This window comes from Hemitrygon akajei, chromosome 31, assembly GCF_048418815.1.
Source record: "Hemitrygon akajei chromosome 31, sHemAka1.3, whole genome shotgun sequence".
NCBI lineage: Eukaryota > Metazoa > Chordata > Chondrichthyes > Myliobatiformes > Dasyatidae > Hemitrygon > Hemitrygon akajei.
In genome coordinates, this window is record NC_133154.1 from 7,252,826 (window position 1) to 7,277,981 (window position 25,156).

Consider the following 25,156-nt stretch of genomic DNA (forward strand, 5'->3'; position numbering starts at 1 on the left):
ACGTTGGAGGCGGGGCTTCACGTGCGTGACGTGAGGGGGCGGGGCGGCGGATGGGAGCTGAAGATGGCGGAGGGAAAGGAGCCGAATAACAAGTGGGTTCGGCTTAATGTCGGGGGCACGCACTTCCTGACCACTCGGCAGACGCTGTGCCGTGAGGAGAAGTCCTTCTTGTACCGCCTGTGCCAGGAGGAGGGCGAGCTGTTGTCCGACCGGGTGAGCGACGGCGGCAGGTCGGGTTAGGGTTACGGGAGGTGGGTGTTGGGTACGAGGAGCCGGCCTAAGGGATGCTGGTGTTTGGAGAAAGGGGGGACTGTAGAGAGGGGGAGGCAGGCCAGTGGTCCCGGCTCCTTGTTGGGGTTGAGCTGGGGGAGGAGGTCAATACAAGCCGGGGATGGAGGGGGTGGGTGGCTTCTGTTGAGTGCATAATGTTTAACGATGGTGCTTAAAGGCGTGTGGGTGGTGGTGGTAATAAGGGGTATCTGAGCTCATTATCCCGGTCCTACTCTCAGTACCATCCCAGCCTTGTGCAGAGCGACGGGAGTGCTCTCAGAGCTCAGACTAACACGAGTCAGAGCGGTCCGTGTCCAGGGGCACCAAAACGTTGGACATCTCGTAACTTTCAACGCAAAAGTACTTCTGAGGCGTTCTGGCGGCGCGAAACCTGGCCGGGGAAAATCACGCGCACAAGCAGGATCCCGTAAGCTGCGTGGTTAGACCGGGTTCGTGTGCTTTGCTGGGTCGGGATTTCGCCCGACTTCTGCTCTTTCTTTGAAATGTTTGCCATGGCATGTATCTACGTCCACCACAGTCTAACATTTGATCTATAATACATCGCCCCTTCAATCAGAATCAGGTTTAATATCACCCCGGCATGTGTCGTGAAATTTGTAATCTTTGTAGCTGTAGCACATGATAGAAAAAAACTATGAACTACAGTGAGCATATATGATAGTTAAATTAAATAGTACAAATTGGAGTTTTTCGAGGATGTAACCAGGAAGTTAGACAAGGGAGATCCAGTGGATGTAGTGTACCTCGATTTTCAGAAGGCATTTGATAAGGTCCCACATAGGAGATTGGTGGGTAAAATCAGAGCTCATGGCATTGGGGGGAAGATATTGACATGGATAGAAAACTGGTTGGCAGATAGAAAGCAAAGGGTAGCGGTGAATGGGTGTTTCTCGGAATAGCAGGTGGTGACTAGTGGGGTGCCACAGGGCTCTGTTTTGGGACCACAGCTGTTTACGATTTACATAAACGATTTAGATGAAGGCATTGAGAATAACATCAGCAAGTTTGCTGATGAAACTAAGCTGGGTGGCAGTGTGACATGTGATGAGGATATTAGGAGAATTCAGGGTGACTTGGATAGGCTGAGTGAGTGGGCAGATACTTGGCAGGTGATGTTTAATGTGAATAAATGTGAGGTTCTCCACTTTGGGAGTAAGAACAGGAAGGCAGATTATTATCTGAACGGTGTAGAGTTAGGTAAGGGAGAAATACAAAGAGATCTAGGAGTCCTTGTTCATCAGTCACTGAAGGTGAATGAGCAAGTGCAGCAGGCAGTGAAGAAGGAATGGAATGTTGGCCTTTATTACAAAGGGAATTGAGTACAAGAGCAAGGAAATCCTTTTGCATTTGTACAGGGCCCTGGTGAGACCACACCTGGAGTATTGTGTACAGTTTTGGTCTCCAGGGTTAAGGAAGGACATCCTGGCTGTAGAGGAAGTGCAGTGTAGATTCACGAGGTTAATTCCTGGGATGTCTGGACTGTCTTACGCAGAGAGGTTAGAGAGACTGGGCTTGTATACACTGGAATTAAGGAGACTGAGAGGGGATCTGATTGAAACATATAAGATTATTAAGGGATTGGACAAGATAGAGGCAGGAAATATGTTCCAGATGCTGGGAGAGTCCAGTACCAGAGGGCATGGTTTGAGAATAAGGGGTAGGTCATTTAGGACAGAGTTAAGGAAAAACTTCTCCCAGAGAGTTGTGGGGGTCTGGAATGCACTGCCTCGGAAGGCAGTGGAGGCCAGTTCTCTGGATGCTTTCAAGAAGGAGCTAGATAGGTATCTTATGGATAGAGGAATCAAGGAATATGGGGACAAGGCAGGAACCGGGTATTGATAGTAGATGATCAGCCATGATCTCAGAATGGCGGTGCAGGCTCGAAGGGCCGAATGGTCTACTTCTGCACCTATTGTCTATTGTCTATAAAAATAGAAATAAAAAAAGTAGTGAGGTAGTGTTCATGGGTTCAATGTCCATTCGGAAATTGGATGGCAGAGGGGAAGAAGCTGTTCCTGAATAGCTGAGTGTGTGCCTTCAGGCTTCTGTACCTCCTTCCTGACGGTCGTACCCATGATGGAGCTGATAAGTTTACAACTCTCTGCAGCTTATTTCAATCGTGTGCAGTAGCTCCCCTCCCACCATACCAGATGCTGATGCAGCCAGTTAGAATGTTCTCCATGGTATGTCTGTGGAAAAATGCCCCCACGCTTTCTATTAGATTTGAACTTTCAGTTCCTTGTGACTTTTTGAGATTGGGCTGAAATCGTTCCCTGCCATTTTTTCCCCCAAACCGGCAATTCCGTTTTGAACTGTCATTATCTATTACTTCAAAGTGTTATTGTTAAGGTATGCATGTTCATACAACTCTGATATCATCTTCTCCAGATAGTCATGAAATACAGAAAAGCCATGGGTGTCAATGAGAGAGAAGACATCAACCTTCACCCCCCACAAAAAAAGAAAAACAGAGCTCGCAGACCCCAAAATCCCCCTCTTGCCCACAGCAACAATCCCTCTATACGTAATAATCCCTGACCCCCTCACTTGCAGAAAAGAACAGCAACAGTTGCACTAACCCCCCCCCCTCAATCTTACACATAACAAATTAACAGGTCACCCACCCACCAGTTGTTCACAAGAAAGGAAACTCTGAAAAACTGAAAGAAACCAATATAAAGTACTGTCCAATAATCACATAAATCTCAAAGTTTGGCAAATGTCCTTTTCAGCTGCTTATGAGGAGAGCGGCTGCATGAACTCAGTACTCCAGTAAAGAGTGACTGCTGATTCGGGTCCGAACGCGCTGATCCAGCTGCTGGGAGCGATCGCTGGCCTGCTCTGCATTCACCTTGATGCTTTAATCTTCCTCACCGCTTCGTTGTGGAGTCATTTGCATCGCCACACCTCGCCTCTAGTCTAGTCTTTTCCACGAGTCAGTTTGTGTTCTTGAGCCTTCCTCTCTCCCCCCACCCCACACCCCAACGGTCTCTGATCTTCACGAGGCAGCTCTCCAGACACAGCACAGCGCTGGATTCCACGATCAAAATTCAAACTACACGTCACAGGCTCCAGTAGTTTCCGTAACACAAGAGAAAAAGAGCAAGCAGAAGATCTAGAAAGAGTGAAATAATTGGAGTGATATACTATCTGGAAGATGTTGCCTGAGGAATCTTTGTTGGTGACATCTTGATCAGAAGTGCTATTCGCTCTCGGGGAGTTGCAGTCCCCTGATCAACGTTCAACCCATACAGATGGAAAGTGTGCAAGGAGGGGTCTAGATTTGAACCCAGGACCATTCACCTCAAAGTCCAGTGCTAATGCAATTACACCACCGGCTGGCTAGAATACACAGTGGATTCTGGTTAATTGGGACATATCGGGACCAGTAAAATATATTTTGACCCAATTAAATGGCTACCCCAAATAGCTGAAATTTAATGGAAATAATTAAAAGGCTATTTAGAAAAAAAAACAAACTAGCAGATTATGTATTTGAATGAAATAGCAAACAAATTATAGTCCTGGCGAAGGGTCTTGGCCTAAAACGTTGATACTGCTTCTTCCTATGGATGCTGCCCGGCCTGCTGCGTTCTACCAGTATTTTGTGTGTGTTGCTAGAATGCTACCAATACTATTCCCATACTAAAAATCTGCATTCATCTGAATTCATCCATGTTCTTTTGTCTAAATGAACAAAATCAGCGCAGACACCTATTGCAGATAATGGACGCCCTTCATACAATGCTGTCAATGATTGCATTGTCCAAATTCTTCAGAGTTTCTACCTCGTTGAAGTAGTGAACTCGTTTCCTTTCCATTCCCAGCTGTTTCTGGCATCTCCAAGCCTGTATGCTTGAAACCGCAGTGAGCAGAACTGTTTTGGAGTTGTCTTACTACTTATTTCTCACCAATTATCAGTAACAAAAATCGCTAATTTTTTAACACAAACACACGCAGCTGGCGCTATTGTAAAAACTGTTTGCTTGTAGCATGGCGTGTGTCTAACGGCTATGCAAGTGCACGGGACTAATACTAGTTAGAAACTGTTCAGCAACAGTTTCCTGTCCCAATTAAGTGGCATAGTGTCCCAAATAAAGAAAGGGAGTCTTGGCTATTTTCTTGATTAGTTTGTGTTTTTTAAGACTTTTCCCAAATAAGCAGCTGCCCTGATTGATGATGGCCCAATTAACCGGAATGCACTGTACTAGTGATTTTGTTTTTGACAATTAGGATCCGTGGAATTCTGGTTGCAACCCAACCAGTATTCCATTGTGAATATCCTGTTTCCGCATAAATCACTTGATTATGTTCCACCAGCCATCCCATGGGTTGGATTAATCCTCTCAGCTGTCGAGCAATACTGTACCTACGTCCTCTAGCTTATCATTTATTTGTTTTTGAGAGTATCAGACCCATAGTGGAAAATTGTCATTTAATTTTTCCCCTCCTTCACTCTTCATTACCCCGACTCTGGTCTCCCCCTTCTTTCTTCTACCTGCCTATCACCTCTTCATGCGCCCCCTCCTTTTTCCCATGGTCCACTCTCCTCTCCTATCAGATTTCTTCTTCATCCCTTTACCCTTTCCACCTATTACCTTACTTCACCCTGTGTCCCCCACCCACCTGCCTTCACCTATCACCTTCTAGCTAGTCCTCCTTCCTCTCCCCCCACCTTTTCATTCTGGCGTCTTCCTCCTTCCTTTCCAGTCCTGATGAAGGGCCTGGCAAGTTGACTTAGAATCCCCTCCTTAGAATCAGGGTCCTTAACCTGGGGCCACGAACCCCTCCCCGGTTAACGGTAAGGTTCTGTGGCATAGTAGAGGTTGGGAAACCCCTGCCTTATATGCTGTTTGACCTGCTAAGTTCTTCCAGCATTTTGTGCACATTCCTGCTGATTTCCAGCATCTGCAGAATCTCTTATGTTTGTCGTTTAAGAGAATGGGGAAGTGGATACAGTGTTTATTTTGGAGAATTGGAAAATCTATGCATGTAGGTTAGAAACAGATGAGGGGAAAAGTGTTGAAAGGAAAAAAGAGTTTGTAAGAGGCAGTCGAGCCATATTGGATCGCTTGTGAGAATGTAGCAAGTGCACATGCGGCCGATAAACCATGCAGTGAATCGATTGGACCTCCTACGCGTGGAGGGCTCACTCTCTTTTGGGTGCAGGTTTTTGAGTTGCGTAATTTTGTCTTGATAAGCATAATTCGATGCTCCTGCACTAAGTTATCCAGCGTGCGCTGTTACTAACATGGCCGAGTAAAATTGTTTAATCATACTACATTGTCATTCTTGCTCTGTGCAGGCGTAACAGTAACGTAACTGAATGAGAACGATAGGGTGTCGTCTCGATTAACTGGACTCTTTAAAAACTCGCACTTGTTTCTCAGCCGCACTTTATTTACTGTACTCGTGCACAAGGGGAACAGCATGGCCCCTGTCATCCACGCTGTTCTGAAGCTTGAACAAAGGAAAGCCATTCTTATACTGACATTGACCAGTTGTACACAGATACTGACCAGAATCCGGTATACTGTTACCTGCATACATTGTGAAACTTGTCTTTGTGGCATAATAATAGGGAAAAAAAAAGAATTATAGGGAGAAAAAAGAATCATAGGAAATCTGTGTGTGTGTATATAGATGTGTGTATATATAATATAAAAATATGTGTTAAGTAGTGCAAAAACAGAATTTAAAAAAAATAGTGAGGTAGTGTTTATGGGTTCAATGTCCATTCAGAAATCGGATGTTAGAGGGGAGAAAGCTGTTCCTGGATCGCTGAGTGTGTGCCTTCAGGCTTCTGTACCTCTTTCCTGATGATAGCAATGAGAACAAGGCATGTCCTGGGTGGTGGGGGACCTTAATGATGAATGCCACCTTTTCGAGGTATCACTCCTTGAAGATGTCCTGGATATCACAAAGGCTCGTACCCATAATGGATCTGACTAACTTTATAGCCCTGAAAAGCACCCTGCCCCCAGTACTAACGGTGATGCAGCCAGTCAGAATGCTCTCCATGGTACATCTGTAGAAGTTTTTTAAGTGTTTTGGGTGACAAACCAAATCTCCTCAAACTCCTAACGAAATACAGCCGTTGTTGTGCCTTCTATGCATCTGCATCAATATGATGGGTCCAGGAATGGACACCCAGGAATTTAAATTTGCTCACTCTTTCCACTTCTGATCCCTTATGCGGACTGCTGTGTGTGCTCCCTCCTCTTACCCTTTCTGAAGTTCATAATCCGTGCTTTGGTCTTACTGACGTTCAGTGAAAGCTTGGTAACCTTGTGTTGGTTCAGACTTCTCATTTACATAATGAATGACCAATCACACTGTGGTATACGGGTATAAACACCAATAGGATCTATATAATCTAAGGGCCAATAATACTTCAGCATTAGTAAAGTAATTGACCAATAGTAAGTAGAATCCTTTATTTACATCCTAATCTTGTCTTGGTATGCTGTCTTTCAGCCTGTTAGTACATGCTTCCAGGTTTCTGTATCTGAAGATAATGCATTTCACTGTGTGCTTTGTATATCTGATTAATAAATACATCTATATCCAATAAATCTGTACTTCTTGCTGCCTCAGTAAAGCAACCAGCATAATCCAAGACCCACCCAACTCAGACATTCGTTCTTCTCCCCTCTCCCATCAGGCAGAAGTTACAAGTTCCTGAAAGTGCATGCCACTAGGCTGAATATACCAAACGGCTTGGGTCCCCTAATACGCATGCTCTTCAAAGACCTTTCTTGAAAGACCTCACTAGCCTGGGCTGACTGCACACTACAAGTAAACTATCCCTGTCTGGACATTGTTAATCCTTGCCTTGCCACAACTTCCACAAAGTTCCAGATTCTGGGTAATTGGGGAATCCACTTATTTGGGACAGCTCTTAAAAACTAAGCGGGAAAATTTCCAGGATTTCCTTTGTTTATTTGGGACACTGTGCTACTTAATTGGGACAGGAGACAGTTGTTGAAACAGTTTCTAACTAACGTCAGTCGTGTGCACTTGTGTGGCCGTTAGACACTACACCGTGCTTAGAGTAAGGAGTTTTAAATAGTGAATAAAGCCAGATACAGGTGTCAATTATAACCGATTTAATGACAAGCTCTGCCGACTTCATCAGTGATCCCCAATGAAGTTAAACATAGTTTGTCTTTGTAAACTATTTCCATGAAGCTTAGGCTTATTGGCAAAGTTGCTTAATTTTCTGTGTCCCAGTTAACCGGAATCCACTATTTCCCTGTGTAGCTTGAAACAAACATTGTTTAATGTCATTTCTTGTACACAAGTGTAAAGGAGAACAAAATAATTGTTACTCCAGATCCGATACAAGATAGAGAGCACAATAATAAATTGACAAGCACGCAGTAAATATAAATATATAAGATAGCTTGTATACATAGATTGTATGTCCATAAAGTGACACTGGGCTGTACATAAGGTGACTGACGGGAAATAATAAAGTAGTGGTGGAGTTAGTGGGTGGAGGTGTTGATCAGTCTTACTGCTGGGGAAAGGAACTGTTTTCGAGTTTGGTGGTCCTGGTGTGGATGCTACCTATGTTGCCTCCCTGATTGGAGTGGGACAAACAGTCTATGAGCAGGGTGCGTAGAATCCTTCATGATATTACTGGCTGGTCTGTCACCACACTTGAAGACTGTGTCCCGGGCTTTCAGTGAGGAGTGCATTTTAGCATTCAGCCAGGGCTTCTGGTTGTGCTGTGAGGAGATTGTTCTTGAGGTACCAACGTCTACACACTTACTCATTTAGCTGATGTGTCTTTTCCGTTTGTAGGGGCCCTTTTGAATATCTGCCTGAAGCATAGAGATTGCCTTATTAGACAAGAGAACAATGGTCCTCTTGACTGGTTTCTCAGCAGCGGTCAGTATGCCGGGATTAACATTACGGAGAATGTTAATTGTGGTCAGAGAAGCCAAGATGAGGGTGTGGGGGAGTTTTGTAAGTACTTTGTATAAACGTGGTCCAGTCTATTTGTTTCCCTAGTGGTCATGATGACATGTTGGTGGAAATTGGGTAAAATTCCCTGCAGGTTAATGTGATTGAAGTCTCCTCCAATTACGAAGATTCTGTCCGGATGCTTGTTTTGTAGAGAGCTGCTGTGCGCTCTCAGTGTTTGCACTCGGGGGGAGATGTTGACAGCAGTGATGAACACAATAAACTCCCTGAGCAGGTAATATGGTTGCATTTAATTGTAGTGTTCTCAATTTCCTCAGAACAGTGACTACTAACTACAGATGAGTTTGTGCACCAATGTACACACAGATTCCACCTCCTTTGGATTTTCCCTACAGGGAATTCCTGTCTGCTCAGAATAGTCATCCCATCGAGTTGAAATGCTGGTTGGGCATGTTGCAGTTTAGTCACGTTTTGGTGAAAGCCAGAATGCAGCAGTTTCTCATCTCTCATCATGTGCTTAGTCTCAGTGAGACCGTTTTATTATCTAGTAAGTCGATGTTGGCCAGGAAAAGTGATGGTATCATTGTTTTGTCGGGATAGCTCTCAGCCTCGCTGGTACCCCAGCTCTCTTGCCATGTTTTAGCTTCCTCTCACACTGCCTGTGCTTGCCACTTCCTTGGCTGAGCTGTAGGTCAGGTCACTGTCACCAGGTTTGTTGTCCGTAAAGTCCCTCTTCTGTTGAGCTCTGCTGCCAGTGGATTAAATATAATTTTGTCCAAGAGTTCAGGGGAGCTTTCGACAACTAAAATCCCTGACTAGAAACTTTGAAATGCTACCTAACAACTTAAAGCTAGCACAATTATTGGGAGCTAGAGTAGGCCTGCTTCTCTGCATGCCACCATCACTTCTTCCAGGCTCCTGTGGAGGGAATGATTTAGATCTGGTATGCTACTAATTTTGTAGGTACTTCCTGGTCAGCAGTTCCAGATGGTGAGTGTTGGTCAGCTCTTACGGAAGGAATTGCAATCCAGACTGAAAATTTTTAAGAGTATAATACTGCAGGTGCTGAAAGTCTGAAACTAAAAGTGGAGTCCACTGTGGTTGAGCAGCATTTGTGGAGTATTGTATCAAGTCTGTCGTGCTTCAGTTCTGCAGAATATTTTCTCATTATGCACGTTATTTGGACGAGGTCTGTGAGCCGTGCTGAGCATCTGAAAAATTTCCATCCATTAAAGTTTCAGATGATCAAATGGCAGAGCAGACTCGATGGGCTAAATCTGTTCTGATGTCTTATGGTCTAATACGCTCGTGTTTTATGTTATAGAACATAAAACATCACAGGCCCTTTGGCCTACAATGTTGTGTCAACCTTTTAACCTAATCTAAGATCAATCTAACCTTTCCATCCTACTGACCATCCATTTTCCTATCAACCAATCAACTTGATTGGTGGAAGAGATGAAGGGTTGGAGAAGGGGGATCTCATAAGTGAAAAGACAAAGGAGGGGAGGAATACTAGAGGGAAGTGATGGAGATGTAAGGTGAGAGGAAACAGGAAAGGTGAAGGGAGTGCAATAACCAGAAGTTTGAAAAACCGATGTTAGTTAATCCAGTTGTTCCAGCCTGAAGACTTAACTTCTAGGAGGCATTATTAAATTTGTTACACAAATAAAAGCTTTACTCAAAGCACAGAGTAACTTAAGAAGGAATTATAAGAGTTGTGAATGTGGCATTGCAGGAAAAATCCTGAGGAAATCGTCAGGAGAAATATTTTAGTTTTACTAGTAGATCCTTTGTAGTAAGTTTTGTAAAGTCTTCACAAAGCTATAAACTTGTAGAGCTCAGAAATGGGCATCTATGGTGACCAAGTTGCCTACCTGAGCTAGCCCCATTTCCCTGTGTTTGGCCCAAACCTGTTCTATCCAAACGCCTTTTTAAACATTGAAATTGTGTCCACCTCTACATCTTCACTCTCTACATGGAAAAAGTCTTCACAGGTTGACTTAGCTGTGCCATGTCTGTCCCTATGTTAAGAGGAAGACAAATGAACGATGCTCTGAGAGTTATCTGATACAACTGTACTCCTATGGTTTCCTGTCTTGCTGTAAGATTCCATTCAATCTGTTGTGCTGTGGTACTTTTATTTGGTCTCCCCCAGTTGTCCCGTTTCTCAATACAGTTGTGAGATTACTTTCTGCAACAGAAAGAATTTTGTTCTGGTCGCCCCACTAGAGGAAAGAGGTTGAAGCTTTGGAGAAGAGGATCACCAGGATGCTGTGCTATCGCGAGAGGCTGGATAAACTCGGGTTGTTTTCTCTGGAGGCTGAGGGGAGATTTGATAGCGGTTTACAAGATTATGAGAGGCATAGATTGGGTGGATCTGGTTCACAAGCACCAGGGCATGTCCACACCTGGTGGGCCTGTGTGCTACAAGTGCAGGGGCCAGACCTCCTCCCCATCCTCTGTAAGTCAGCCGGAATCCAAAAGGAGTTCAGTTTCTGTGTGTCAACGGCGAGGAGGTACTACATGAGGCTTGCTGTTGGAGAGGCTGTGTACGGGCAGGGACGTTTTTACACATTCAGCTCTCATTTTTGCAAGACTGCTAGCCAGTGGTGGAAGCTGAAAGAGTGACGAGCACTACCCACTACACTCCCACCCTAGATGCATCACAACAACCATTTTGACACCAGCTATCAGTAATTAGCCCCACTGCTTTGTGGGCAGCCTCGGGAGAGACGAAGGCTACAGGAGTAAGACAGACAATCTGGAGTGGGGCCCCTATGGCTGTTGGATATCCTTCCAGCAGCTCCTGCAGCCAATCTGGTGCCAAACATTTTGCTTCATAAGCTTTCCTTTGGACTACAGCAGTGAGGCTGAAAGGGGGATCTTAATGACTGGGCATCTCCATACCTTCCGCCCTGGCTTAGATCGATATCATCATCACTCATCGTCCTTCAAGACAGATGGATGCCAATAAGATAGAGTGGACAGAGAGAATCTGTTTCTCTGGGTTGAAATAAACACCAGAGGCAATACATTGAAGGTGACAGGGGGACATGAGGGGTAAATATTTATTCAGAAAGTGGTGAATGCCTGGAATGTGCTTCCTGGTATGGTGGTAGAGGCAAATACATTAGGAACTTTTAAGAGTTGTGGATAGGCACATGGATGTAAGGAAGGTGGAGGGATATGGACATGGTGGAGGTAGGAGGGATTAGCTTTTGGGTGTTTTTGATTTGCTTTTTAGCTGCTTAATGGCCTGTTCCTGAGTTGTACTCTTCTATGTTTCGCACAAGATACACAAAATGCTGGAAGAACTCAGCAGGTCAAGCAATGAAGGGGGATAAATAGTCGACACTTCAGACCGAGACCCTTCATCACGGCTGGAAAGGCAGGGGGCAGTTTCCAGAATAAGGTGGGATGAGGGGAAAGAAGTATAAACTGGCAGGGGGATAGGTGAGACCAGGTGGGTGGATGGAGGAGGGGGGCAGGGCTGTGATGTGAAAAGTTGGGAGGTGATAGGTGGAAGAGGTAAAGGGTTGAAGAAGGAAATCTGATTGGATAAGAGAGTGGACGATGGAATTATGGGAAGGGGGTTGGAGGGCAAAGGAGGAGAAGACAAAGTGGGCCACTAGAACGGGGAGGGGAGATGGGAGTTTTTCTGGAACTTAGAGACATCAATGTTCATGCCGTCAGGTTGGAGGTTACCCAGACAGAATATGAGGTATTGCTCCTCTAACCTGCATTTGGCCTCTTGTGCCACGTACAGACTTTTCAGTGTGGTTGAATTGAAATGGGTGACCGCTGTTGTACCAGACACAGCAAAGGGGCTTGACAAAGCGATCCCCCTCAATCTGCCTCGGGTCTCACCGATGTGGAAGAGGCCGCACTATGAAATACAAAGGATGACCCCATCTGACTTGCAGTGAAGTGTCATCTCACCTGGAAGGACTGTTTAGGGCCTGAATGGTGGTGAGGGAGGAGGTGTGGCACTTGTCGCAGTCGTAAGGACGTGCCGGGAGGGGCAGTGGAGTTGCGTGGGGAGAAACCCCTGCAGAAAGCAGAGGAGAATGGATAGGAAAGATGATCCCACTGGATATGGCTGAAGTTGCAGAGAATCGTGTGCCGGATTTGTGGGGTGGTAGCTGAGGACGAGGGGAGCCCTATCCCTGTTGTGTTAGGCGGTGATGGGTGAGGGCAGACGGTCGTGAAATGGAGAATATGCCGTATAGATAGTGGTGGAAGAGAAACCCTATATTCTGAAAGAAGAGGACATTGCGGATGTTATAGAATTAAAAGCTTCATCCTGAGTGTGGTTCATATTAGCCGGAAATAAACTTAATGCATTTAACCAGCAATTCTCTGGTGTCTCATATTGCGCAAAGCAATACACAAAGCACATTGCGTAATGTTGTGATGTCCAGGTGCTGGTATCAGTGTGATAAATTTAGCAAGTGTGTATCCTGTTTCTCTTGTAGATCTACTGCACGCTTTGTCTGCCTATGCAAAGATAACCGTCCACAACAGGACTTGTGCAGACCACGTGGTGGGGCTGATTCAAGTGCTCCGTCTCTTGGTTAGGTTGCGAGTTCAAAAATAGTAAACAATGACTTTCTTCCTCAGGACGAGATGGGGGCGTACTTGATTGACCGGGATCCCACGTACTTTGGGCCCATATTGAATTATCTCCGACATGGCAAACTTGTCATCAACAAGGAACTGGCAGAGGAGGGTGAGTTACGTAATTTTCGCTTTGGGATGTGGGACTCGGCCACTCTGTCCTTCATAGAATGTGGAACAGTCCAGCCCAGAAATGCTGAGTTAATTAAACTAGAGATGAAGCATCTAAGAAAACTAATCACTTCTGCCTACACATGGTCCATATCGCGATTCAAAGTACGTTTATTATCAAAGAAAGCAAGAAACCTGAATGAACTCAATAAAAAAAGACCCAATGTACGGGGGGGGGGGGGGGAGCGCGGGGTGGAAACACAAATCATACAAACGATAGAAGTGACTAACAACTAAAGCATTCTGAGCCAAATTGAGTCTTTAGATCAAAATCCCTGGAGTAAACCCAAAGCCTCTGTATTCATTCATCATGTTAGTGGGGCAAATTGCCGCAAAGTTTGCAGAGACGAAGCACGGCAGCCGGGGCCAGTCTTGCAGTCTCTCTCTCCATTAAGGAGAGAGGAGCCCTTACTTTATCTGGGATGGCATTTAAATTGCCTGAACAGCGGATCCCTTCCTTATCTGCACATTCTTGAGCTTATCTAAGTACTTCTGAAACATTTCTATTTATTTTACCTCCACTACCACTTCAGGCAGCACATTCCAGGCATCCTCCATATATATTATAGCACTTCCTTGCCCATCTCCTTTGAATTAACCACCCCCATAAGTTAAATGTATAGCCTCTCGCGTTAGACATTTCAACCCAAGGGAAAAGATATTGGCTGTCTATCCCAACTATGCCTCTCAGAATTTCTTAAATTTATATCATCTCCCCTTAGACTCTGCCACTCCAGAGAGAAAAGCCAAAGCTGGTTCAATCGCTCCCCACAAGCACATACACTGTAATCTAAGGAACATCCTGGTAAAGTCCATATTCACCTTCTCCAAAACCTGCCAGCCTTTCAATATATGGGGTGACCAGAACTGAATGTGATACACCATAGGACAGTATAGCACAGAACAGGCCCTTCGGCCCATGATGTTGTGTCAAAGTTTTCACATGCTCTAATATCAATCTAACCCTTCCTTCCTACATAACCTTACATTTTTCTATCATTCATATGCCCATCCAAGAGTTTCTAATGTATCTGCTTGAGCTGCCACCCCGGCCGGGTGTTCCACACGCTGATCACTCTCTGTGTGACAAACATACCTCTGACAATCCCCCTATACGTTCCGGCAATCGCCTTAAAATTATGTCCTCTTGTACTAGCCATTTCCGCCCTGAGGATAGGTCTCTGACTACCCACTCGATTTATCTCTCTTATCATCTTGTCAATTGTTTATAAAGCTGCGGTATACTTCTTGACTCTTGAACTCGATGCCTCAACTGATGAAGGTAATGAGAGGTTGCTTCATCCTGACTCATTTACAGATCTTTTCAGCACATCCTTAAAAAGCAGAAGTCTGGACTTGCTTGAGTTTAAAATTTTCTGCTGAACTAGCAGCTGTGCTTTTTGTGGTTGAGGGTTACATTACCTTGATTTTATTTGGACCTCACCTCTAAATCCTATTAAGCTGCTGGTGTTTGTGCATAGTTCTTCATTGATTCCATTGCATTTCTTCCACTGTGAATGCCTGCAAGATAAGGGGCGCCAGAGTAGTGTAGCAGTTAGTGCGATGTTATTACAGTTTGGAGTTTCAATCCCGGCACTCCCTGTGCGTTCACCCCATGGAATGCATGGGTTTCCTCCGGGTGCCTCGGTTTCTTCCTGCAGTCCAAAGACCTACCGGTTAGTAGGTTAATTGGCTATTGTAAATTGTCCTGTGATTATATTAGGGTTAAATGCGAGGTTGCTGGGCAACGCATCTTGAAGGGCCGGATGGGCTTATTCTGTGCTGTATTGCTAAGTAAATAAATAAAATGAATCTCCGGGCAGTATATGGTGACATTTATGTACTTTAATAAAATATTTACTTAGAACTTTTGAATTTGAACTTTGGTTCTCAAAATTCTTTAGAACCTCCTCTCTGACTTGTTACTTTTTAAGGACTATTTGGACTGTCCAGTTTTGATGTATAGTAGGATGTGCTCTGTTATATCCATATTGAATCCACCCTCTGCATCTTCTGGAGGCATGAGACTCCAGCTGTTGAATACGGAGCAAGAAAGGAGGTGCTGGAGGAACTCTGGGGTGAAATGGGTCATCAGCATTTAAGGTGGAGACCCTTCTGGACTGAGAATAGAAGGTTGATATCCAGTGTAAAGGGGGGAAGTCAAAAGTTGGACCTTTTCAGATCCCACATATAACACCTTCAGTTCTATATTCATCACCCTTTTCAATTTTGTGTCCATGTTTCCAGAAGATAAATACTTGTACCTTTCTAAACTTTGAAGATTTTAGTTCTGGAGACATCCAAACCTCTTCTGCACTCTCCTCCCTTTGCCCGTCACCCCTCTGGGCCTAGGCTGCTGTCAGCAGCTCCCCAGAGTCCACTGCACTGTCTTTCACATTGTCACCAGGTGTAGCCCATTTTGGTGTATCCCTCCTCTCCCAGGGACGAGGTCTTTGAAGCTTCTGTTTGCGGCTCTGTTTTCATGGGATGGGGTGAATCCTCCTCCTTTCGCAGCCAAGCATGGGACTGTCCATGGCCAAGTTGCACTCAACTTCCCTTTCACTTTATGCTTGTGCACAAGAGGTTATTTATTTATTTTTATTTACTTAGAGATACAGCACGGAATAGACCATTCCAGCCATTTGAGCCACACTGCCCAGCAACCCCTGATTTAACCCCAATCATGGGACAATTTACAATGGCCAATTAACCTACTAACTGGTACGTCTTTGGACCGTGGAAGGAAGCCAGGAGATCCTTGAGAAAACCCACGCATTCTGTGGGGAGAATGTGCAGACTCCTTACAGACTATGTCAGAATTGAACTCTGACACCCCAAGCTGCAATAGCGTCGTGCTAACTGCTATGTTACTGTAGCACCCATTCACGTGATTCACCAAGATCCTGGACCCAGCATGATTCAAGTGGAGGCCATCCCGTCAACATAGCTCCTTCCTTCCTCAATACTGGTGTCGATATCCCACCAATCATTGTTCTACCCTACTCCCTCATCAATTTGTACTAGCTATCTCCCCCACTCCTTCAATTCAGTTAAAGCGTCTCATCCTGAAATATCCATGTATCTCTGGAGATGCTGCTCAACTCCAGCAGTTTGTTTCTCAATGAAGTTTTTGTATTTCTCTCATTGGGTCATTGAGTAAGTCCCTTGGAAAAGCAGCTTGCATGAAGTTTCTGGTGCTGCTGACTTCAAGTTCAGTTCAAATTTAATTATCATTCAACTCTACTTGAATATAGCCAAGCAGAACAGTGTTCTTCCAGGACCAAGGTGCAAAGCACATTACCAACAGCACACTGCAAATAAAGTTGGGAGAGAAATTTTCCACTAGGGATAGTGAAAGGAGTACATTCCCACAAAACAGGAGGCAGCTTGGTAGTGTAACCCCTGGGTCGCCTCAGGCATCGCTCAAACTCGTTCTAGTCTAGGGGGAGTAGCCTTCGGCCCCGCCAAACTGGGTAATCAGCTGGTGTGGATGCTGTGTGATGTCCCCACCTCGCCCAAAAAACAGACAGTACACCTTATGCGATTAAATGAGTACAATTTATAAAGATTACTATAACTAAGCGATTACTAACGATACAGTATATATGAATAAGAGAAAAAAAAGAAAAGGCGCCAAACTTATCAAAGTCCAAACCACTTCGTGCACAATCGTTGGAGCTCAATTACTGAAGTCTCATGGCCACCATTCGATCCCCTCCGACTTCCTCGACCCGCCTCCTGGGACCCCCACGGTGGTCGACCAGACGCTCCACACTCCTCTGTCTCCGTCTTCTCTCATCACTGAACACCTTGGGCCGGGGACCGTCGCCCAGCTTCCAGCATCCCGTCCTCTCTCTCTCACTCCATCGCCCCGACTCCCCAAAATCCCGCCAACAATCAGTTTACAGTCCCAAACAAGCTTCCAGCACTTATCATAACAAAGTCGCTAGCATTCCTACTATTAACACAGGTGCCAGCATTCCTACTTTTAACAAAACAAAGACGCCATTTTGATTACATACACAGTAACAAAGAAAAAGAAAAAAACTCCCGTTACAGTAGTATGGCGGTAAGTGCAGTTGCTTTAGTACGCCTGCTATCACCAATCGGGGTTCGATTTCCGCTGCTGCCTTTAGGGAGTTTAAACATTCTCCCTGTGATTGTTTGGGTTTCCTCTGGGTGCTCCAGTTTCCTTCCACATTCCAAAGACACGTGATTAGGGTTAGTAAGTTGTGGGCACTGGAAGCGTGGTGACACTTGTGGGCTGCCCCCAACACAATATACTGATTTGATTTGACACATACGACACATTGCTTTGTATATTTTGATGTACATGTGACAAATACTGATCTTTAATCTTTTTTAAAAAAGTACAGTGTATCATTGTAACAGTAGTTAAGGGGGTTAACTTTTTGTGGGAGAGGACAAGAGGTTGGGATTGTTTTATAAGGTTGTTTGCTTGTCTTTTCCTGAGTCCAAATGTATACTTATTTGTAAAAATATTAGTTGCACCTTGTGTTGGGATTTCTTGTTTCTCATAACTGTTACTGCAATGTTTTGTATGTTTAAAAAAAAATCAATCAATAAAACGTGTAAATTTATTATCTGTGCATCATGTGAGTCCTGTTCAGAAAAGCTCAGTGATGGGCTGTAACCAGCTTGTGCAGTGTCCTCTTCCATTTCATCTGTGAAGAGGGTATTGGATTGTGCTGTTTAAATCCAAGGTTCTTTTCTAAGTCAAGAAAGAGGCGCAAAATTTGTTTTACTATGCATTGATAGGACAAAGGAAGCAGAGACAGAACAGTGATGGGGGTGTACGAGTTGAAACGAGAGAAAGCTAAGTTTAAAAAAAAAAGATGGTGCTGCCTTATGGCCAGCTATTTTTATACTAGGGAGACGAGGAAAATTCCATTCAAATTTTTAGATAAGAGTCAATCATCGGGATAGCCACTTAGTCAAATAATGCAGTGCGAAGAATCTTTCAGAGCTTTTCAGAAGTATATGTTGTATATCCACCGGAGGCATCTAAATTGTTATATGCATACTATTACTACTAGGAAGCATGATACACAGTTAATTGTATACAAGTAGATAATTCTTTGTTAAACTACAAAGGAAATATTAATTAAACAGTCTAATATAAGAATTAAACAGTCGAATCCAGCAAGAGTAACTTATTGATGATGAATATTAATGGTAAGATGGCAGTACGCTTGGATGCAGTGGCTTCCAAGGGGCCAACCACTAGTGTTGGTGTTTTCTTTTTTTTAAAACATTTTTTGTGCTTGCAAGACCCTGCTGGACATTAAGAACTTCAAATGCCCTATCAGCAAGTTGCTTGTGGTGGAGAAACTGAAGGAGCTGGAAATTAGTGTGGACTGTGCTGCATGGTAGAGAGAGATAACGGAGTGGGTGCACGAAGGCTGTGTGCGGTCTAACAGCAAGTGATTGCCTCAGTCGCTTGTTTTTTGTGATCGCAGGATGCTGTTGGATATTGGTAATGTGGAATGACACAAGCCCAGTTCTTGGATTTGGTGGGACCAATGGCAGGGGAAGCTGTGGTGATGTCTGTTTGCAGCTGCCTAAGACGGGCATCAGTGTTGGTGCAGGATCCACGCTGGTGTCGATGCTGCTCTCCAGTGTTTGCTCGGCAGAAGACAAGCTGTATTGTGTTCAACTGCAGACTGCTGCAACATTCATTGACTCTGGGATTTGGACTTGGTGTGATTGTATTTTACTGATACTTGGTATGTGCGCCTTGTGCTGTGTGTACCGTGATTTGCACCTTGGTCCTGGGGGAACACTGTCTCGTTTGGCTGTATTCATGTATGGTTGATGAAAATTAATGCAGTGGGTAAGGTTGAGTTTATCTTATTCTAAGAACTCCCGTTCAGTCATCGTCCTATATTGGCTCTAGGACTAATGCCACAATTTTACCATTTTGGTATTTGTTTACAAACATAGAGAGTTGTACAGAATTGAAGTGGACCCTGCAGCCTATCACATCCGTGCCCAACCTTTTACTCATCTCTACTAATTCTATATGCCCCCATTCTAAACCAGGAGTAAATTCAGAAATCAGACTTGCAAAGGAACTTGGGAGTCCTCGAGCAGGATTCCTGAAAGGTTAACTTGCAGGTTTAGTTGGTGATGAGGAAGGTAATTGCAACATTAGCATTCATTTTGAGAGGACTAGAATATAAAAGCAAAGATATAATTCTGAGGCTTTATTATGTTAGACCACATTCGGAGCATTGCCAGCAGTTTTGGGACCCTTATCTAATGTACTGGCATTGGAGAGGGTCCAGAGGAGGTTCACTAGAATGATCCCAGGAATGAAAGGGTTAACGTGTGAGAAGCATTTGATGGCTGTGGGCCTGTACTCGCTGGAATTTAGAAGACTGCGGGAATCTCATTGAAAACTATCAAATATTAAACGGTCTACGAAGAGTGGATGTGGAGATGTTTCCTATATTGGGTAGTCTAGGACTAGAGGGCACAGAGTAGAAAGGACATTCCTTTAGAGCAGATGAGGTGAGGAGGAATTAACCAGAGAATGGTGAATCTGTGGAATTCATTGCCTCAGACTGCTGTGGAGACAAAGCCATTGGATGTATTTACAGAAGCAATGATAGGTTCTTGATTAATAAATATCCAGGAGAACGGGGTTCAGAGGGGTATTAAATCAGCCATGATGGAATGACAGAGCAGATTAATGGGGTGAGTAGTCTAATTCTCATCCTATGTCTTGTGGCCTTGCCTTCTCTGGGTCAGTATCCTTCAATGTCTTGCCTATTTAAGTAGCTGTCTAAATGTCAGAGATTGTATCTGATTCAATCGCCTCTGGCAGCAAGATCCAAATATCTACCAGTGTGTGTTTAAAAAAATAAAAATAAAGTCCTCTGAAATCCCCTTTAAAACACGGTTCTTTCACATCTGCTCCCTTGCTTTCCACAACAGCTGAGCTAGATCTCAAATGGCCCAGGGGATTTTTCAGATCCTATGTCCCATGACTTCTAAAACTGCCTCTTTAACACTGACCAGTTCCAGGTTAACCACATACCGCTCCCTGAATTCATTATCTTTCATGTCATATGGCGTGAATACAGATGAAAAATATTAATTTTGGACTTTGACCACATTGCCTGGACCCACTGCAATATGCCTGTCGCCACAACAGGTCTACAGCAGCTGCAATCTCAACGACTCTCCACACGGCCTTGGATCGCCTGGACAAATACAAATACCCATGTCAGGATGCTATTTATTGACTACAGCTCAACATTGAACACAATCGTTCCTACAGTCCTGATCGAAAAGCTCCAGAATCCAGGCCTCTGTACCTCCCTCTGCAGCTGGATCTTTGACTTCCTAACTGGAAGACCACAATCTGTGTGAATCAGAAATAACATCTCCACCTCGCTCACGGTCAACACTGCACCACGGGGATTTGTGCTTAGCCCACTGCTGTACTCTCTCTACCCATGACTGTGTGGCTAGGCACAGCTCAAATGCCATCTATAAATTAGCTGGCGATACAACTATCGTTGGCAGAATTTCAGATGCTGACGAGAGGGTATACAGGAGTGAGATATACTAGTTGAGTGGTTTACAACAGCAACCTTGTACTCAACATCATTAAGACCAAAAATAATTTTCTTGTCGCACGTATACTGAAACATAAAGTGAAATACTTCATTTTGCGTCAACGATCAACACGAGGCTAGGATGTGCTGGAACCAGCCCGCAAGAGACACAAGTCACAATGCTTCCAGCACTAGCATAATGTGCCCACAATTTATAAAACCCAAACCCATACATCTTTTCAGAATGTGGCAGGAAATTGGAGCGCCTGGAGGAAACCCATGTGGTCACAGGAAAACTGTATAAACTCCTTACAGTGGTCGGAATAGAACCCGGGTCAGACCATTGTTGTTAGTAGTGCCATTTTGGGAATGAATGTCCTTAAACAGTCAGTAATCTCTGGCATAAACATTTCTCACTGTAAACCACTTCATCCTCTGTGATGGACTCCTCCCACTCTTTTCTCATTAAGTCATTCACCACTTGTACATTATTTTAGCTGTGTACAATGCTTGTTCCTACAATGAAATGCTTTAGAAATTTGCATATGGTATTTGAAGGCTTTTCTCGACCTCTCATTTCTGTTTTAATAGTATAAACCCATAATTTCATTGTCCGTAACTGATTAACTCTTCAGAATCAGGTTTAATTATCACTGACGCATGTCGTGAAATTTGTGAACTTTACAGCAGCAGTACATTGAGATAAGTGATAAATAAATATAGAGAAAAAATTGAATTGCTTTGTGTATATGTCCATTAAATAGTTAAGTAGTGCAAAAAAACACAAATAAAAAGAGTAATGAGATAGACATTGAACCCATTAATACTATTTAGAAATCAGATGACAGAGGGGAAGAAGCTGTTCGTAAATCGCTGAGTGTGTGCCTTCAGGCTTCTGTACCTCTTTCCCAATGGTAACAGTGAGAAGAGCACATGTCCTGGGTGTTGGTTCTTAATGATGGACGCTGCCTTCTTAGGGCATCGCTCCTTGAAGATGTCTTGGATACTATGGAGGCTTGTACCCAGGGTGGATCTGACTAATTTTACAAATTTCTGCAACTTCAGTCTTGTGCAGTAGCCCCCTCCCCCCCCCCCCCCCCCCCATACCTGTCGGTGATGCAGCCAGTCAGAATGCTCAAGGTACATTTGTAGAAATTTTCAAATGTTTCAGTTGACAAACCAAATCTCCTCAAACTCAACTAAATGAACTCTTGCTTGTTACTAGCCTTTCAGAGAACGATCTGGGAGCTCCATGTGACGTTCTTGAGTTCTTCGCCTCAGGGAGTAATTCAAATGCTGAAGTATGAATTCAGAATTGCAGGGGGTAATGGAACAAAAGAGAGAATGCTTTACCTGCTTAGCTGGTCAGCAGCAGCTAATGTTTTGGGTTAACTAGGGCTAAGTTATTGCTTTACCGAGACAACCAGGGAGTCAAGTGACCTCCTACCGATGTTCCCTCTAATTTTTTTTAACAGCTGCGCAGGCCAACTGTAGCTCTAGGGAGGAAATTTTCACATGACCTGAAAACTGTGCAGCACTTTAAAGTTTTTTTTAGTAATATACATGAATATTTAGAATGGAAATCCATATACTTTAGATTTTATGCATTAATTGAAGGGTATAATGAAATACAGTACAACAAAGAAGACCTTTCGCGTTTCATTAACTTTTTCTAGCTGCGTGTAGCAAAGGCCACGTGCGTGGGGGCATTTCAGTTTTACTGCCTGTCCACAGCTTAGAGGGAACATTGTCTCCAGGTGAGCCTTGATGATTCTACAAATGGTGAAAAGATCACATACAGATTTATTTATCACATATACATTGAAGCATGCGGTGAACTATGTCATTTGCCTTAACAATCAACACACCCAAGGATGTGCGGGAGGGGCAGCCCATAAGTGTCCATAAGACATGGGAGCCGAATTAGGATATTCTGGCGCCAACGTAGCTTGCCCTCACCGTTTAGCAGAACAATACAAGCAACATCAGAGCACAACAGTAGCAAAACAAGTCCCTTTCACACCCTCTCCCTCCCACCCACCTCCTTACTTACACACATACAGTCCCCTTCCTTCCCCCCCCCCCCCCACCCCCACCGGACAAGCTGCCTCCGGGCTTCCAGTCCTCAGGCTCACAGCCGTCTGGCTTCCAACTTTGCCCCAAGACCTGCCAATCATAGAATTGATCTTTGGACTAAAGGTTATCGATTTATTTATGTCCAGTTCCTTCATTATGATCCTGTCACAGGAAAGCAGCATCCATCATCACGGACCCCACCACCCAGGTCATACTCTCTTCTGGCTGCTGCCATCAGGAGGAAGGTGCAGGAGCCTCAGGACTTGCACCACCAGGTTCAGGAACAGTTATTACCCCTCAACCATCAGGCTCTCGGACCAGAGGGGATATGAACTCTTCCCACAATCTGTGGGTTCACTTTCAAGGGCTCTTCATCTTGTTCTCTGTTTATTGCTTTTTTTTTTCCTCCTTTGTATTTGCACAATTTGTTGTCTTCTGCTCGTTGGTTGTTTGTCCATCTTGGGTGCTGTCTTTCATTGATTCTATTATGTTTCTTGAAATTTACTGAGTATGCCTGCGTGAATCTCGGGGTTTTATATGGTGCGATTATACGTACTGTGATAATAAATTTACTTTGGTGTTGATCTGGGGATTTCCAGCAATTTTTCTGATTCTTTTTTCCAGTATGCTTTGCTGTTGCGGTACAGTTGTGGACTGAGTTGGGAAAATTTCTAATGTGGGCAGCGTGAGTGGGTGGTGGAAATAAATTGGACCTTTTTGAGGCAGCAGCAATGCTTCAAAGTTCAGGAGCACAGTGGACCAGTGGGTATAATTACTGACCTGATTATCCTTCAGTGCATTTGCAGTGGTTCACTACAAAGGATTAAATCAATTCAGTGTTTTAGGCCATCTCAGCTTTATCAGTTTTGTGGTATCCTTTGTACTACAATCATGCACAATCATCAGGAAGCCATAGAAAGAGTGCAGGGATTTACTAGGATGTTGCCTGGATTGGGGAGCATGCCTTATGAGAATAGGTTGAGTGAACTCGGCCTTTTCTCCTTGGAGCGAAAGAGGATGAGAGGTGACCTGATAGAGGTGTATAAGATGATGAGAAGCATTGATTGTGTGGATAGTCAGAGGCTTTTTCCCAGGGCTGAAATGGTTGCCGCAAGAGGACACAGGTTTAAGGTGCTGGGGAGTAGGTACAGAGGAGACATCAGGGGTAAGTTTTTTACTCAGAGAGCGGTGAGTGCGTGGAATGGGTTGTCGGCAACGGTGGTGGAGGCGGATACAATAGGGTCTTTTAAGAGACTTTTAGATAGGTACATGGAGCTTAGAAAAATAGAGGGCTGTAAGTAAGCCTAGTAATTTCTAAGGTAGGGACATGTTTGGCACAACTGTGTGGGCCGAAGGGCCTGTATTGTGCTGCAGGTTTTCTACGTTTCTATGCTTATAATCAATCGCATATTTCATGAAACTTGTTGTTTTGTGGCAGCAGTACAAAAGAGGAGTAGTCCTGGTGGGGGAGGGGTGGTAGGGATCCTGAGCAAGCGACATGAGGAGTGATGCAGTGCAATGGCATTTCCACTTTAAAAGCTCTCCCATACAACTTTCCTGTCACCGTCAGATATGATGGACAAACAGCTTCTCGCTGGCTGGTAGCAACAAACTGAAGGTGAGGATGGGAATTAAACTACTAGAAAATCAGTGTTAAAAGTAATAAAATTATATATGGTTATTTTGAAAATAATAGATTCAGATGGGCTGTGTGTACTTTGTAAAACCCTGTCAGTGTAGCACCAAATCACATGGCTACGAGTTGCGTGCAGGTCCACGGTGACAGTGTATTTCTCTGTTGCAGGGGTTCTGGAAGAAGCAGAGTTTTACAACATTGCACCTTTGATCAAATTAGTGAAAGAGAAGATCAAAGAGAGAGATTGCAAGCCCACACAGGTAAGGAAATGGAGTGGATTATCACCTCTGTATTAAGGATGGACAGCAAGTTCTGAGCTTGCCATTAACACACACATCCTATACATGAATGAAATGTCTGCTGGCTGTTTGATCATATGGTGAAGCTCAGTTGACTAATCTATGCCTAGACCAAGGAATTAGGAACTGTTCTTTTTGCCTGGTGGTGCAGGGTCAGGTAGAACATTGTCACCATGGCTTGTTTGTCATCGTTGACGTGAATATGTTATTAATTTTATTTAGAGATACAGCACAGAGCAGGCCCTTCTGGCCCTTCAAACCACACCACCCAGCAACCCCTAATGTAACCCCAGCTTGATCATAGGAGAATGTACAAAGACCGATTACCCTTCTAACCGTCTTTGGACTGTGGGAGGAAACTGAAGCACTTGATTTCCAATTCCCTTGGTTGAGGATGACTTGTTTCCACTTTCTAAATGTGTTTTGATGTGGCTGTTTTTGCAGGGAGTCTGCAGAAGGTTGGGAGAATAGGCAAAGGAGTGGCAGATATAATAGTGTCGAGAAGTGGTCATGTACTTTGATAGAAAGAATAAAGGCTTAGGCTG

At 44.2% G+C, this 25,156-nt stretch overlaps 1 protein-coding gene across 2 annotated transcripts in view; it reads left to right on the forward strand.

The window, feature by feature from the left end:
• Nucleotides 1–16: 16 nt before the first annotated feature.
• LOC140719252 (BTB/POZ domain-containing protein KCTD5-like) overlaps nucleotides 17–25,156 on the forward strand; it is a 40,228-nt gene continuing 15,088 nt past the window's right edge. The window contains exons 1-3 of one of the 2 annotated variants that reach the window (XM_073033737.1): nucleotides 17–213; nucleotides 12,847–12,955; nucleotides 24,481–24,572. In XM_073033737.1, coding sequence (XP_072889838.1) covers nucleotides 64–213; nucleotides 12,847–12,955; nucleotides 24,481–24,572 — 351 coding nt within the window. In that variant the 5' untranslated portion in view covers nucleotides 17–63. The remainder of the gene's footprint in view (nucleotides 214–12,846; nucleotides 12,956–24,480; nucleotides 24,573–25,156) is intronic. The other variant, XM_073033738.1, reaches the window with a different exon arrangement.